Source organism: Nyctereutes procyonoides, unplaced genomic scaffold, assembly GCF_905146905.1.
Source record: "Nyctereutes procyonoides isolate TBG_1078 unplaced genomic scaffold, NYPRO_anot_genome, whole genome shotgun sequence".
NCBI lineage: Eukaryota > Metazoa > Chordata > Mammalia > Carnivora > Canidae > Nyctereutes > Nyctereutes procyonoides.
The window spans coordinates 1313801-1330496 of record NW_026575036.1 but is presented as its reverse complement, the minus strand read 5'-3'; the positions used below and the strand labels follow the sequence as shown (position 1 = coordinate 1330496).

The 16696-nt window shown below is 36.8% G+C and overlaps 1 protein-coding gene across 1 annotated transcript in view; it reads left to right on the top strand.

Moving 5' to 3' along the window:
- Window positions 1-9869: 9869 nt before the first annotated feature.
- The window catches only part of SLC15A5 (solute carrier family 15 member 5), an 83583-nt gene continuing 76756 nt past the window's right edge, over window positions 9870-16696 (top strand). The window contains exons 1-2 of the mRNA XM_055318948.1: window positions 9870-10230; window positions 14610-14832. Coding sequence (XP_055174923.1) covers window positions 9870-10230; window positions 14610-14832 — 584 coding nt within the window. The remainder of the gene's footprint in view (window positions 10231-14609; window positions 14833-16696) is intronic.

The window sequence follows — 16696 nt, the reverse complement described above, 5'->3', positions numbered from 1 at the left end:
GAAAAACTGCTTAGCTTAGGTAATTACATGTGTTCAAATAAAGTCCCCAGAATAAAATTTGCAGTTTGAAAAAACCAATAAAATCAGAACCAGAATGCTATTTATAGCTATATATTTTTTAATTTTCTGGGTTTTTTCCTCTTATATAAATTTTGAAAGGCCAGGTATAATTTTTAACTCTGGGGTCCAGAAAAAGAGAGTGATGTAGTAGCTCTTCTGTGCTTTCCACCTTCCCCACCTCTCAAATTGGATCCACAGGGACAGTACTACAAAGATAGAAATAGCCATAACCAAGGTAATTGTATCTTTTAAAATAGTTAAATCTTACTTATACCCTCTGCATAGTTTACATATATGAAAGGAAAAATTTATAGGAAGACAATTCCATTACTATTGTGAAAGGGATATATTTCTTATAAATTTCCAAGGTCTTTAGCAAGGGAAATTAGAATCAGAGAGCCAGAAAGGACCTTAAATCTCATCTAATCCAAGGCCTTTAGTCACGTTTAAGAAAACGGAGGTCCTAAAAATTTTATTGTACACATTTGTGTAGACAATGGAAAAACTGGATCTAAACGCATTCCTATTTATAGCTTCGATTAAGCATAAGCTCTATTGTTCCAGATCAGTTTCTAATTTTCAAAGAACTCAAACAAAGCTCTAAGACATATTTTTACCCAACTGCAGTGTTATAAAAATAAAATTAGACTAGCAGCAAAAGGACATGAATTTATGGCAGGACAGGCTATTAATTAGTTAAAATAGCTTAGAACAGTCATTTCACCTCTCAGACCTTCAGTTGTAAAACAATGTGAAACAAGGAGCTTGGCCAAAATGCCCTCTCCCAGATCTAAAATTATACAATTTTGAAATTAGAGGCTAGCTGGTCTAAAATTATGAGTTTCTAAAATGAGATATGACCAGTCCTATCTGTGTATACCCAATCTCCAACCTCCCCCACCAATGGTAAGACATCTTCCTTAGGGGAGGCATCATTCCTTTAAAGCATGTCTGTTAACTTATGGCCAAGCTCATAGTCTAAGCAAATGATTGTTTTGCGGGAGAGTGGGTGGTGGGGGGTTGGTGGGGTGTTAACATTCATCATTACTTTAAGTTTTCAAGACCAATGCTATAGAAGTTAATTACTTCCTCCTACATATTTTCCCCAAAAGTGGTGCAGGCAAAACCCAAATCTGAGATGAATGACAGAGAATTAGTTTTACCTTCTTGTTGATTAACATAGAATGTGGTCCAACCACTTTCATTTTTGTTTTAATGAAAATATAATCTAGTGTTAAAATAACAGCCACATTGTTTAATTTACTCTAAGTAATAAGAGGAAGTGACTCAAAAGAAATTGCAATTAAATGGTGCCTGGGTGGCTCTGTTGGTTAAGTAGCTGCCTTCAGCTCAGGTCATGATCCCAGGTTCCTGGGATCTGAGCCCCACAAAGGGCTCCCTGCTCAGTGGGGTATCTGCTCTTCCCTTTCCTTCTGCCTCTTCCCCGTTCATGCACTCTTTCAAATAAAGAAATAAAATCTTTTAAAAAATTAAAATTAAATTAGATTTGTATTTTGTAATTAATTTTAAAACAACTAAAGCATATCTGTTTTCCTATTTTAATAAAAACTTGAATTTTTTCTCAAAAAAAGATTATTTTTGTTCTACAGTTTATGTTTAGCATTGGCTGCGGTCTCCTACAGCTGTCTCTAAATCCCTTCCATAGGAATGGCATAAGAGCCCCATAAATTCTCATGAAATTTGAATGGTATCCAACAGAGGTGATTAACTACTTAGCAATGTTCTAAGCTTTCTTTGCTTTGGGAATGTGTACTATTGTTACACAATGTTTCATTGGAAGGTAGGTTTACTTGGGCTCAAAGCAAGAAGAAACTCTTTCCACACGCATAAAAAAAAAAGTGAATCTGATTCCCCTCTTTCATGGCCTATTGAATATGCTATTGGGTCCTCAAACTCCATCTGTCACATAGGTCATCTTCTTTTACCCCAGATCTGTTCCTTTGTGCTGCATAACACCACTATCCACAGAGATGTCTATACTAGAAACCTACACATCATCTTTATTTTTTTTAAAGATTTTATTTATTTATTAATGAGAGACAGAGAGAGAGAGAGAGAGAGAGAGAGAGAGAGAGAGAGAGAGAGACAGAAACACAGGCAGAGGGAGAAGCAGGCTCCATGCAGGGAGCCTGACGTGGGACTCCATCCCACGACTCCAGGATCAGGCCCTGGGCTGAAGGTGGCGCTAAACCCTGAGCCACCTGGGCCATCATCTTTAATGTCCTTCCTTCCTCATGCCACACATCTAAGGAGCCCTAAAACTTCTGTGTCTGAATTTCTATCAAATCCTAATGCTTTTTTCCCCCTATTTACTTTTACCTAGATTGCTATATTCATACTCTAGGTGGTAATGGTGGGAAAAAGAAGTAGCTAGAAATTATTGAGTCATGCCAGTGTGCTCTCTGAACCAGATCTTCTGAATCTGCTCCTGCCTTGAGCCATTAAAAACAAATCCTCAGGTCCTTCAGAGTAAATGCTCTATATTACAGACAACACACTCTCTGTTAGGAAACCCTTCGCCTTACATATTTTCCCCAAACTGAATTCTATCCCTCAAAAGAACCCAAGCATAGATATTGCTTCACTGGAAACCTTTTTGTGAATTTGCTGATGTCGGGATAAAAGCACAACTGTATTTTCTGTGGCACTTTCTTTATCCTCCATCATGACACATAGCTCACTGGACTGTAGTTCTTGCTTGATTGTTGATATTCCCTTCTACATGGTAAGCCCCAGAAAGTCAAGGCTGGTATTTTGGTCATTACGGGATCCTCAGGGCCTGGCTTCTACTGGGCACTTAATAAATATTGGGTCATAGTTAGATAAAGTCCACTGGTACACAGGGATGCTGTTGTTTTCTTCATAATGTCCCCCAAATATCTAATCCTAAAACATTCTTTCATTTATTCATTCAGGAAGTCAACAACACATTCATCCATTCAAAATGTTTTAATACATAGGCATCAAGTGGATTTTACTCAGTTACTAGAGTCAAGATCCTGGTAGCAGACTGGGAAAACCAAAGGAATAGCACTCCTTTGAGAGCTCTGAATAAAGGTTATTTGTATCTGAATTCGGCAAATGGTATAGCCACCGTCAGCCACTAGACACATACTAAAGCAACTAGTACATTCCAGGCAATGTGCTAGGCAGGGGGGCTATAAAGACAAGTAGTAAACTGCTCCTGTTCTCCAAGATCTCATAATCAGTGCAGAAAATAGTCATGCAGACTAATTAATAGAACATAACATTATGTATTAAAAGAGAGAGAGAGAGAAAGAGAAAAAAAAGAGGAAGAGAAAAAGAAAGAGAAGGGAAAGAGAAAAAGAGGTATAGTGTTTTCAGAGCACAGAAAAGATAATCTGAGAATCAGAGGAGCCTTTCCTGAGGATGTGATACTTATGCTGAGTTTTAAGGAATGAAAAGAGGCTCCCTGAGTGGAGAAGTGTTCCAGGCAGAAGCAGTAGCATGTGAAAAGCATGAAAAGATAAAAGAGCATAGCCTAGTCATGAAACTGTGAGTTTGTTATCCAGCTCCATGGCAGACTGGCAAGGGAAGATTCTTGTCACAAGGCAGCAACTTGATCTTCAGAGGCCTTAGGTGCCAGCAAAGAATTTTTAATTTAATCTCTTAGTCTAAAGGAGTTGTTCAATGACTTTAAGCATGGAAGAAAATTGATCAAATTCAAAATTTTAAGATTTTTTTTAGATTTTTTTTTATTAGAGACAGAGAGAGAGAGAGAGAGAGACAGAGACAGAGACAGAGACAGAGACAGAGGGAGAAGCAGCTCCATGCAGGGAACTCGACGTGGGACTCAATCCCGGGTCTCCAGGATCACACCCTGGGCTGAGGGCAGCGCTAAACCTCTAAGCCACCAGGGCTGCCCAAATTCAAAATTTTTTAAAAAGTCTCTGGAGAGTTTAGGGAGAATTAAATGGAAGAATGTTTCCCAATATCTTGGAATTGGAAATGACTTTAGGTGATATGTAGTTTGGACATTAAATAATGTAGAATTCTGTGAAAAAAAAATTTTTTTTTACAAATCTTTCCATATTCTTATTATAAAAAAGAAAAAGCATCTGTTAGGTGTAGGCTCTGGAGTCAGAACACCTAGGTTGAAGTTTCTGCTCTATAATTGATTATCTTGAATAAGTTATTTGGATTCTGTGCCTCAGTTTCCATAACTGTGAAATGGAGTTCATAAAAATGACATTTATGCCATCAAGTAGTTTCAAAAATAAGTGAATTAATTCTTAGAACAGAGCCTGACTGAAAAGCACTTAATAAATGTTAGCTATTATTTTTAATTAGTATTATTATCTTTATCTTCTATTAGGGTGAGTGATACCATTTATAGTAATTATTTAAATTTTCCTGTTAAATAGACTTACTTGATTTTAAAGAGCAAATCATTCTAAACAATACTGCTAAGGAAATAATATAACATATGAAAAAAAAATCAGGACAGTCAGAGGGACAAGAGAATACACAGGTATGGCAAATAGGTGAAAATAATGGTTGAGATCAAAGGAAGCCAAATTGGAGGCAGTGAGAAAGAGAGAAAGGTTAAAAATTCACATTTAGATCAGGGTAGAAAAGGTGAAGAAGAAAAAGATGGATTTGTGAAACATTTAGAAGGTTGAATTGACACTACTTTCACGCTCTCAAAGTCTAGGATGGTGCCTGGCCCGTGGAAAGAACCCAACAAATATTTTCTACGAAAAGATAGATAAAAGAGGTGAGTAAACAATAAAGAAAAAGTCTAAGAAATCTCACAGTTTCCAAGTTTGAATATTTGGGTAGGTGGTGCTGTTAAAGAAAGTAGAGCAAGAGGAATAGGACCTGGAAAGAAGATAATGAGCGTAGGATGTGTTGAATCTGAATTTTTGAGTAGAAATCTAGATGGTGATGTCCATCAGTTTACCAGAAACTCAGGACAAATGTCCTGGTTACACATATAGGTTTGGTAGCTAATCAAATTCCATATTCTTAAGTACATCTTTGTTTTTCCTTCATGATCAGAACAGAAAGAAAAGACAGAAAAATAGGGATGGTATGGATGGTTTCGATCAGTCAACATTTTCCAGAGAAACAGAACCAAAAGGATACACATTTATCTTCTATGTAGGAATTGATTATTGTGAGGAATTGATTTACATGATTGTGGAGGTTTTATGAGTCCAATATCTGATTGAGGACTCTGAGAGGCTTGAAAACCAGGAGAAAGTTACAGTTCTGGACCAAAGGCAGTCTGCTGGAAAAACAGGAAGAGCCTATACTGTAGGGAAGTCCAAAGGCAATTTCCTTAAGGATCACCTTCTGCTCAGGGAGTGAGCCTTTTGTTCTATTTTGGCCTTCAATTGATTGGATTAAGCAATCTGTTTTGCTTAAAGTCAGTGATTGAAACGTAAATCTCATCCAAAATGCCTTCATAGAAACATCCAGAATGTTGTTTGGCCAAATTATCTGGGCATTGTGGCCTAGCCAAGGTGACACATGAAAGTATTACAGTGTACATGTGATAAATCCTTCTCATCTTACTGACTTTATACACATATATCTTCTATGTAAAGTTCAGTGCAATAGCAAAATTTATAATAGTCATTAGTTGGTATGGAAGAAAATCCCCCCTGGAAGACAATGGCCTTCATTATTAGTTATCCCCAGAAAAAGAAGAATGGAACATTTTCTGTGTACTTGGGACTGCATGAGCTATTATCTGCTGGGGTCTGAAGTAATTCTCTTTCTCACTAGATAAAAGGATCAGAGTAGAAATATATACAATTGCCAGAACCTCTGTATAATAGAAGAGTAAGGATTAACACAGAATGTCTTTCCTAAAACAAAACTACAGCCCAATATGTACCTTTGCATTTCCACTTTCAGCCTGAACAATGCAGCAAAAATTTCATCCCAACAAGTCTTTGTGCACAATTTTTAATAATTAAATTATAGTTAAGGCCAGTCCTTGGTCAGGTTCTTGACAACATTCAAGCCAGGTTTTTACCAAACTTTATAGTCAGTGGAATAAAGTGGAATTGATAGGCCTAAAAGAATAAATATTTTCAAATGACCTTTGTGCTTATCATATACAGAGAATTATTGAGCTAGGAAAGCTCTTCCCTTAAAAAATGCTTATTAAGTGTTTAGAAGACCTATGAAAAGTCATTCCACAAATGTACATAAAATTTGAAAGCGTTACAGTAACACATTGTAAAATACCACAGCTTTCTCAAAAGTTATAATCAACTTGGAGATTATAAAAATACTTTATAATCCTACATTGCTAAAAATAGCCTCCTTAAAATCAAGGGTTCCATTTCTGGTACATTATCGCAGCCCTCATGGGATCTGATGCAGTCACACTCTGGCTTCTTAGTAAAAACCATGGAGGATCATTACTTCATCAAATGAGCTTGTGACTAATTTTCCATATTAAATAAGATACATTTTCCAATACCTATAAGTATGGTCAACACCACCCTACACATTGACTTATGACTTTTGTTTTGCCAATGAAGAATGCTACTGTTAAGTATAGTCTTTGCATTCCAAAAAACAACAAAGGCTTTTCAATTAAAAAAAAAAAAACACCTGAAGTTTATATTGCAATTTGATTTATGTCAACATGCCTGAAAGCTTTCCCACATTTTAACTCAGTAATATGGTTAAATACTAGTCTATGAGTATAAAGTGGGTTCTTAAATTCCAAAGACTTCATATATTTGTCTTTCTCTAACTTATTTTATTTAGCATAATACTCTCTAGCTCCATCCTTGTCATTGCAAAGGGCAAGATTTCATTCTTTTTGATGGCTGAGTAATATTCCGTGTGTGTGTGTGTGTGTGTGTGTGTGTGTGTGTGTGTGTGTATACATACCACCTCTTCTTATCCATTCAACAGTCAATGGACAGCTGGGCTCTTTACAAAATTTGGCTATTGTTGACAAGACAAATGATCATAGGGGGAAAGAAGAGAGAAGAAGACCAAGAAACAGTCTCTTAACTATAGAGAACAAACTGAGCATTACCAGATGGGTGGTGGGGGGGACCTGTTAAACAGGTGATGGGGTTAAGGAGTACACTTGTGATAAGCACCGGGTATTGTATATAAGTGTTGAATCACTAATTGTACACCTGAAACAAATATTTAAATTTTTTAAAAGAATATAATGTGGAAATAGGGGAAGCTTTATGACTAAATACTCATTCTAGCATTGTTTATAAAGGTGTTTTTTCTTTTAGATGTAAATTTATATTCAAAAGTTAAAGAACATCTGGGTTATAACTGATCTGAGGCAAATGTAACCAACCAAAAATGGAGGAATAGTTAAGTGAATGATGTATCTATTAATGCAACCATAGAAATTTATGTTCACAAAGACTTCATAATGGAATGTTAAATTACCTACAAAAGGGACAGAAAATGCATTATACATTAGGTGCATATAATTATATAATTTAAATATTTAAAGTCTATTGATAAAAAAAGAGTTACGGGGGAAAACAGCAAAATAAATTCTGCAAAAACTCTCACTCTTTTTCTATTTCCAGATATTTTCCAGGTTGGATCTAGGGTACATGCATTGCTTTCAAAATGGAGGGAAAATATGATTTTATTAAGGGAGCTGGAATGAGAAGGAAAACAAGCCTGATGTTTGGGGGCGGGGGGCGGCGGTTGGCGAAAGTTTGCAGGAAGTTAGCATAAGCCTCATTTACAGGCTCAAATTTGTTGATAAAGGTGATGGTATTCACTGATCCCTGCAAAGTGTTACTGTCAAGTGGAATTGACGCTTGGTCCCTCAAGCTCTCTCTGAGGTTGATATTGAGAAATAGTAAAAAAAAAATAAGAGGTGTTTTCCTATTGCTTTAACTCAACTCAGTAATTGCTGTTGCACTCCTGGACTCAACCACCTCCAAACCACATGTTTGCATTACCTGTGGCCTGTTTGGGGACAAGGAAATGCACTGTAGCTGAAGAATTCAAACATGCTAATCATCAGGCCCTAGAAAGGGTTAGCGCTATCCTACTTCTGATACACCCCTGTGTCAGGTGCTAATTAAATATATACCCAGTGGCTGGGGAAGAAACTGTTCCCTGAACTTGGGACAAACAACAACAAAGTATCACTTAGGGTTCTCTAAACCACAGAAATCAAGCATGTCTAACTTAGTCAAAACTAAAATTGATTGAAAAGTGAGTCCTTTACAGAAGAACAACTAATCATGTCTCCTGAAGAATACCAACCAGGATGGCACTGAATTTTCCATCAGTACCTCATGAGCAATCCCTTTTCTGAGAGCTACCACCTGAATGACTCCACTTGCACATCCAAACTGGAATCATTCCACCCATGATGAAAATTCTCAGGGAGGAAATAGAAGAGGATTGCCTGGGACCATGCGCTGATTCCTTTGGCCAGAAGAAAACCCCACCAGGATCCCATGGAATAGATGGCAGTTATTCCCCAACAGTAAGACTATCTTGGGGCTTGCCCTAGGTGGTGCCAGTTTCTATCGACTTTTCAGGAAGAACTATAAATAGCTTTATGTTCACTCACGAAAATGTCCAAGTTTAGATAACATATTAGCATGATCACTCTCCACAAAGGAAAAATAGGGCGTTGTTACCAAAGAGGGGGAAGTGGATGCTGAGCAGATGAAAATAGAATGAAACTATTAGTAGGAGCTGAAGCAAAGCATTTGCTCCCAATCTCTCAGGTCAAAAGATAAGAATCAGAGTCAAAAGCCCTTATCAGGCTTTTGCTTCTGACTCCAACATAAAATTAACATTCCTTTACTTGAGTAACTGTTGAATTATGACTTTAAGCCAATAGTTCCATCTCCTCATCTTCCTATGTCCTTGCAGCTAAATCCAGAAATGTTCAAGTGTTCCTCTTTTGCTGCTGCTTTTTTAGCTTAATTGGTGCCCTCCTGCTTTCCAAAATAGAATGCTAACATCCACTCACCCAGCTGGAGGAGGGTCGGGGTGATACCGGATCCAATATTCCCCAAAGCATGTGTGGGATGGTTGCTGCATCCCTGCTGCTGACTAATAATAAGGAGTCAAAAAGCACCTTTTGATTTTGATTTCCTCCGAGAGGCTGTTCTACAAGCATGGGGTCAACTTAAAGGAAAAAGGGTTTTTGTTTAATATTTTCTCCTTTCATTAACGCACTTAAATTACTTTCTTACAAACTCTGCTTGTTACCTAAATGTACTAGCACTTTTCGTTACCTAATTAGCTTTCTTATCAGAATTCCAACCAAAAATAACAAGAAATGTAATAATGATAAGGTATTCTGCCCCTTCAAAACAGATTTCCTTCCGCGCTTTATCTCTTGGTGCTGTTCTGGCTTGTTTAATTAAAGTATCAGAAATTATTAGGCTCAAATTATTTCTTGATCTAGTGCTCAAATTCTCCCGAAAAACTGCTTCTTTTGCCTCAGTATTTAAACCTTTATCAGTGTGAGACAGATGAGTTTCCACACATATGCAACAAGATTCATGTAATACAATATACGTTTGGAGGAAGAGCCTAATTAGCCTCCAAATAATTAGACAAACAAATCAGATTTGGCTACTCTGGGCTACCATGAACGTTTAAATCCTTGTGTCTCCTCTCCTGTGCTCCCCAACATTAATGTGCAAAAAGAACCTTGCGAAACTTTAGCATGGAGCTGTGAAATTCAAAGCAGAGATCTTATTTATTTTTTCATTTGGAGGGTGGGAGTAAGAAAATCACCCAGTTCAAAACACTGACATAAGTTGTATTCGAGAAGGGGAGTCATGTCTGTTACAGATTTGAAAATAACGGATGAGAAAGTATCCTTACATCACAGCACTGAGAAGGAGAAAACTATAAGGCAACCTGGTTATTTCTCTTCGGGATATACTGTGAAAAAAATTTGGGTTGGAATCTGCTTGCTTCTGGTGGAGATGTGTGAGAGGTTCACTTTCTTTGAAGTTGTCTGCAATATGATCCCCTTTTGCACTGTCAAGCTTGGCTATCCCAATTACCAAGCAGCCATTTTGAACTTGTGTTTTATTGGAACTTCAGTACTTAGCCCAGTGTTTGCAGGATGGCTTGCTGATGTCTGTCTAGGAAGAAACAAACTGGTATATGTTTGCTTATGTCTACATTTTCTGGGTGAGTGTCCTTCTGGCTGGATCGTTTTGCAACTTAGTTGAATAGATTTTTGTTAGAATTTTTACTCTCTGTTATCTTTATCTTGTTCTTAGTGTAAAATGTGATAAATGAAGTAAGAATGTTGTTTCAATTTGCTTTATTCTCTGTATTATTTGGGGGATGTTAGTAAATGTATGTGCGTGTGTGTGTGTGTGGATATGTGGATGCTTTGATACCTATATTGTTGTACTGATTGTATTTTATAATAATTATCTCTTTACATATCTATCTTCTGTACTCCTCAAACACACTTCTTTTCCCCCTTGCTACTCCAAGCCCAAATTTGTGACAAATTCTAAATGAAACATGAGGTTCATTTGCTTCACAACTAAGATGAAGTGTGCTAAAAAGATTTTTGAAGTTCATGTAAAATAATTGAAGAATGTTCTCATCAAAAGGTGGTTTTTAATTAGTCATATAGTAATTAAGGTTGCATATGAAGGTATGATTTCTATATTATGAACTATGGTTACATGCTAAATACATTAATAAATTCAAACACTACAGTAGGCTTCTTTGCATAGAGAAAAATAAATATACCTACAAAACTTTGGGAGTGAAGTGATTGTGAGAAATGTTGGAGAAATGTCAAGATTGTTTGATAAGGTATAGAGAGTGAGTTGATGAACAGTCTAGAATTTTGGACTAAAAAGTTCAGTTGTTCTTCTGGATAACAAGGAGTTACTGAAGATATGATGAAAATATCTGGGAAATGTTTTTTCTTCAATAAACAAGATAGGCAACCAAAGTGAGAGGTTAAATAGAGGGAGATCAGAATACCTCAGGAGCATGGACTAGGAGAAGTGTCAATCCAGGAGAAAGCATATGAAAAACTAAAAACATGGCAACTAAACAAGAGCACAAATATTATGAGGAACAAAAATTAACTCCAAGTTTCTGAGCTGAGGAACTTAGGAAGTGAGTATGTGGTTCACCGATACTGAGAAATGTAGCAGAAATGCAAGTGTGGGGAGACAAGGGAAGAGATAAATGAGTGAGGGATGAATATCGAGTATTCAACAAACCCCCCAATAAATTGCCATTCACCATTCATCAATTAGATTGTGATCCAAACATAACTCATCAGTTTTGTTAAGTAAAAATGAAGTCACTGCATGGCAAATATTCATTCAACATTCAGCAAATATTCTTCAGTGGCCACTCAGTGCCAGGCATTGTCCCAGGATCTGAGAATGCAACAGAAAAGAAAGCAATCTCTTTTTACCAAAGTTGACTTTCCAGTGTGGAAAAGAGAAAACAAATAAGCAAAAGATATTATGTAAGGTGTTCAGGAGTATTATGATGAAAAATATAGGTGGGTACGGGACAGAACAGACTAGACAGTGACATGGTTGCTGTTCTGTATCAGGGAATGTTTTCTGATGAGGAGTCATTTAAGTTAGTGTCTGAATGATTTACTTTTCTCAAATTGGGAACAGGCCATATCCACGGTACTTGGCAACTTCTTATTTAACATGGCAATTCCTATCAGCCTAAATTCCTGTGTAAGCATCAGACTAGAATTGAGTCCAAATTTTGGAGTTTGACAAACAAAAGACCTAAGTCAGATCCATAGCCATTCATTTTCTTACTAAAAGCTATTTCCTTGTGCTCCTTACTCATGGCTGCCATCAAATTCTAACCAATCACTGAGTATCAGAGTTTCTATAAAAAAAAATGTGTCTTTTGTTTCAAATGCTAACCCCTTAGCTCAAAATCCAGCTTTCTTTTTCAAGGCCATTACAATGGCCTGCTTACTGGGCTATCAGATAATCAGTGTGACTCCAATCCATATACCTTCCTACTCACAACATTGACTTGCTCAAAGAATACATCTATATATTGGCTCTCTTGCCTAAAAAACAGTACCTAATTTAGTTCATAAGAATCTTTACAATCTGTCCCAAATTTACCTTACCAGACTTTTGTCTCATACATGACCTCAACCATGCTGAAGTTCTTACTTGCCTCTAATCCCCTACTTCTCTGCTGTTACTTATACTTTTTTCTATGCCTGAATTTATCAACCTTCCTTTATCTGTCGACCCCATAGCCAAGACAAGAAAAATCCTGTCCTCCCTTTAAGACCCAAGGTGTTCAACCACATTCTAATCATACCTCTACAATTTCACTTACCACATTATAATTTCCATCTGCATGTCTGTCTTCTACGATGGACTTGTTAGCTCCTGGAGTGGAAAGTCAGCTGTCCCCCACCACCTAGCAGAAGATATGACACTCCTGGTGTTTTATACAGAGCTACTAAGGATATGTGCTGATTTTGTAGTGCACAATAGCACACATCGAAGAGACTCTATCATACATGTCATAGACTTGTATTTTTATTACTTCAGTTTTATAACAGATAAAAATAAAGTTTTGATCTAATGCAATCAGTATATTATGACATTTTCTCAAGAGATGGAAGTAGAGTGCCTTCTTAATTTACACAAAGGTAACACTAAAATGCTTTGTCTTTAAATATATGGCTGCTGTGAGAAGTAACTCCTCTGCCCATCTCCTTTGGCTAACCCTTAGCCTAAGCAGGCTTCACATCACACTTCCAGAGACAAGGAGGATTGAGGGGCAGAGAGAAAGCAGTTGGGATCATATTTGGCCAAACTTAATAAGAAACATTTCAAACTCACGAACTTACAGGGCCTACTCTCATGATAAATCATTTTGTTTCCACATCCTGAGTATACATATTCTTCAGATTGTAAAGTCCACTATAAGGGAGAGAAAACATTAGACCTAATTTCTCCCTTTAAGAAACTTATAGTCCAAATGAGAAAACTAAGCACATACAGCCACCATTTAAAAATAAATAAATAATAATAATAATAAAATATAAAAAATAAATAAATAAAATAAAATAAAATCAGGGGATCCCTGGGTGGCTCAGTGGTTTGGCACCTGCCTTTGGCCCAGGGCGCGATCCTGGAGTCCCAGGATCGAGTCCCGCGTGGGGCTCCCTGCATGGAGCCTGCTTCTCCTTCCTCCTGTGTCTCTGCCTCTCTCTCTCTCTCTATATATATATCATAAACAAATAAAAATAAATCTTTTAAAAAAAATCATACCAGCACCTAGGTGGCTCAATTGGTTGAGTGTCTGCCTTTGGCTTAAATCATGATCCCAGGGTCCTGGATTTGAGTCCGGAATAGGACTCCCTGCTCAGCAGGGAGCCTGCTTCTCCATCTCCTCCTTGCTCATGCTCTCTCACTATCTCTATCTCGCAAATAAATAAATAAAATCTTTTTTAAAAATTAAAAATAAAAAAATCATACCAAAAATATGAATGCTAAATCAATAAAATGGAGGACAAAAGTAATAGGGAGAAGCCATTTTTCACTAATCAAATTGACAAAAAAAAAAAAAAAAGATGATTTGACCAGTTGACGAGAATTACAAAAAGTGGCAGATTATATCTGGGTTACTCTGTAACATTGGGAAAGCCACTTAATCTCACCAAACCTGAGTTGTGTTTTTTTTTTTTAATTGGAATAAGAAAATCTATCTTCTGACATCACAAAGGTTTTCCAAGATGAAACAACATAATACATGCAAATGTTTTACAGAATTTAAAGATCTTAGCAGAAGTATGGAATTGAATTATAATTTCTATTAAACAAGGAAGTGTTGTATAACAAGAAATTATAATTTCTATTAAACTCCATCCCTGAGAGATGGAGTTGAGAAGAGGCTCACCACCCACTCCTTGTCCTTTCCTGTCCTCCTCTTCTCCCGCCCTGTACTGAATCACCCACCTCACCTTCTCACCTTTGTGTGTGCCAAGATGGCTCTGCTCAGTGGCATAAGAAGTGAGAGAAATCAAAGGGCAGGAAAAGGAGAAAGAGAAGTAGAAAAAGAAAAGAGATCTATATTCTTCTTACCACTATGATAATGTTCTCTGTAAAACATTTTCTTTAACAGGCTCCTTATAAGTCTGAGATCTTCAAATTTTCTATCTCTCTAGTGATTGAGAACAAATAACCCTTACTAACAGTGGTTTTCTCTGGGGGTGAGATTACAGGCATCTCTCATTTCTTATATATTTCCAAATTTTGTTAGAATGGACATGGTTTGCTTATACATTCTGAGAGAGGAGATAGTCAAGTTAAGGGGGGGAATTATTAGGCCTCTGGATGAATTAAAACACCTATTGAAATTTTTCACATTTAGGAAATCATGCTATCTCCAGAACTGCAGTGACTAACAAATATCTCAATGAAAAAAATCACATAAGGATGCTACTTTCAGAGAAAAACCTTATTTATAATGCCATTTGGTGATTCAGTTGGTCTATGCCATATTTATTCTCCTTTTTTCTCTACCTACAGGCTCTGCTTTGTTATCTGTGGTTGCTTTTCCCTTGGAAGATTTCTATATAGGCACTTACCATATGATTAACAATATACCAAAAAAAGAGCAGAGCAGGCTGTTTTACATAGCGCTATTAGCCATCTGCCTTGGCACAGGAGGAATGAGAGCCATCGTCTGCCCACTGAGTGCTTACAGCCTTCAGGAGTATGGATCCCAGAAACAGGTGTCTTTTTTTAACTGGTAAGCATCACTGGCCAGGAAAGAAATGAGCCTTATGACATTTCTCCTCTTCTGAGATTTCTCATTGTTTGCTCTCTGCTCCCATTTTGATGGTAGTAATTCACTGTTTGTCATTGACTGGCCTTGGTAAAGTGATGACGTGACAGTGCCTATGACAATGATTCAGCCAGTAACTGTGAGAGTCTATGAGTCAGGTACAGACCAACACAGCTTACCAGCGCCTTCCTAAAACACATAGATAAATTATAAACAAATGTGAGGTGGCTTGTCATACTAAATAGAAGGTGGCTTTGGAGCCAAATAAGCCTTTACTCTACTTAACACAAGCTATCTGACCTTGGTCAAGTCATTTATTCTCAAAAAGTTTCAGCTTAATCATTTGTAAAAGGTTATAATACCTCTTCTTGGGTTTTATTAGAGGCAATAAGATGTGTCTTGCAGCCAGAGAAATTGGCACATAGTAGGTGAAAATAAGTGGTAGCTATTACTAGTTCTGCCTACACTGGAAGAGACTAATATTTGGCAGAGATTATAAATTCACAGGATAGTGCAGAGAAGATAAAGAGGATAGAGAAAAGTATTTTATAATTTGTGGAAACATCAACCAGCAACTCTGTTTTGTATCCACTTTGCCCTTAACATCTAAAAGAGTTTGTATTCCACAAAAATCAAACTGCTGTTCTGTGAATCTTTTTCTCTCCAAGTTCTTAGACAGTTTTCTGTGGTTTTAAGTAATCGATTTTTTATTATCAAATACAAATTCAAAAAAATAATTTTGATCTTTACATAGAGTACTTCAGTGTTTAGTACGGAATTTTGTTGTTATTATTATTTGTCAGTGGATGTCAAGTAGATCTGAGATACATTCTTTTGTTCCCTCTTTTCTGTGAAGTGAGTTGTCAACATTTTTCTAACTATTCTGTCTTTCTCCCAGTGTTAGCAATGGAAAAAAAAAATCAATGCACAGACAGAATCAGACAAAACATTTAAAGAAAATTCATATTTAAAGCAGCATTAAATGAAAGAATTTAGAATAAATAATCTAGGTATATATAACTATCCAAGGCAGTTTCTTTCTTTCCTTCTTTCTTTCTCTCTCCCTTTCTTTCTTTCTTTCTCTTTCTTTCTTTCTTCTTTCTTTCTCTTTTTTTCTTTCTCTTTTTCTCTTTCTCTTTCTCTTTCTCTCCACCCCCCCCAATTATATTAATATTACAAAGCACTCAGGCCTATTTTGGATTCAGTCCAAACGTCAGAAAATAATGCAGTTTTACCAAAGGTGGAAGGGACTCTCTACTTCCTTATAGCAAATTATGCCTCCTTGACCGGCCCAAAGGAGAAAGAAAAATCCTTCTTTTTTATTCTATTCGGAGGTTTTAATCCTTAATTAGCAACATCATTTTGATTAAATAAGACTCTAGAGGATTAAGACTGGAGAGCAATCAGTTGTTCTGAAAGATAGCTCTGGAGAATTTATTGTACTGTGGTCTTAATCATTCAGAGTTGTGTTTAATCAAAGTGACATTTCTCAGTGTTGATTACAAAGGAGACATTATATGAATGAAATATTTCCTTTGGGAAAGGGGGGACTCCCAATGAGTTTGTACTTTAGGCCTTTAAAGGGGGATGGGGAGTAGGGTGAAAATGAATTTCTGCAGCAGTGAGGAGCCAGGCCAAATTTAGAATGAACGCATTTCAATGTGGTTTCTTATTCTTTCCTAATTTCACTAAAATCTCTAATAAAAGGTATCATGCAGGGGTGCCTGGGTGACTCTGCTGGTTGAGCATCTGACTCTTAAGTTTTTGACTCAGGTCATGATCTCAGGGTCAAGACATCTAGCCCACATTGCATCAGCTCCATGCTCAG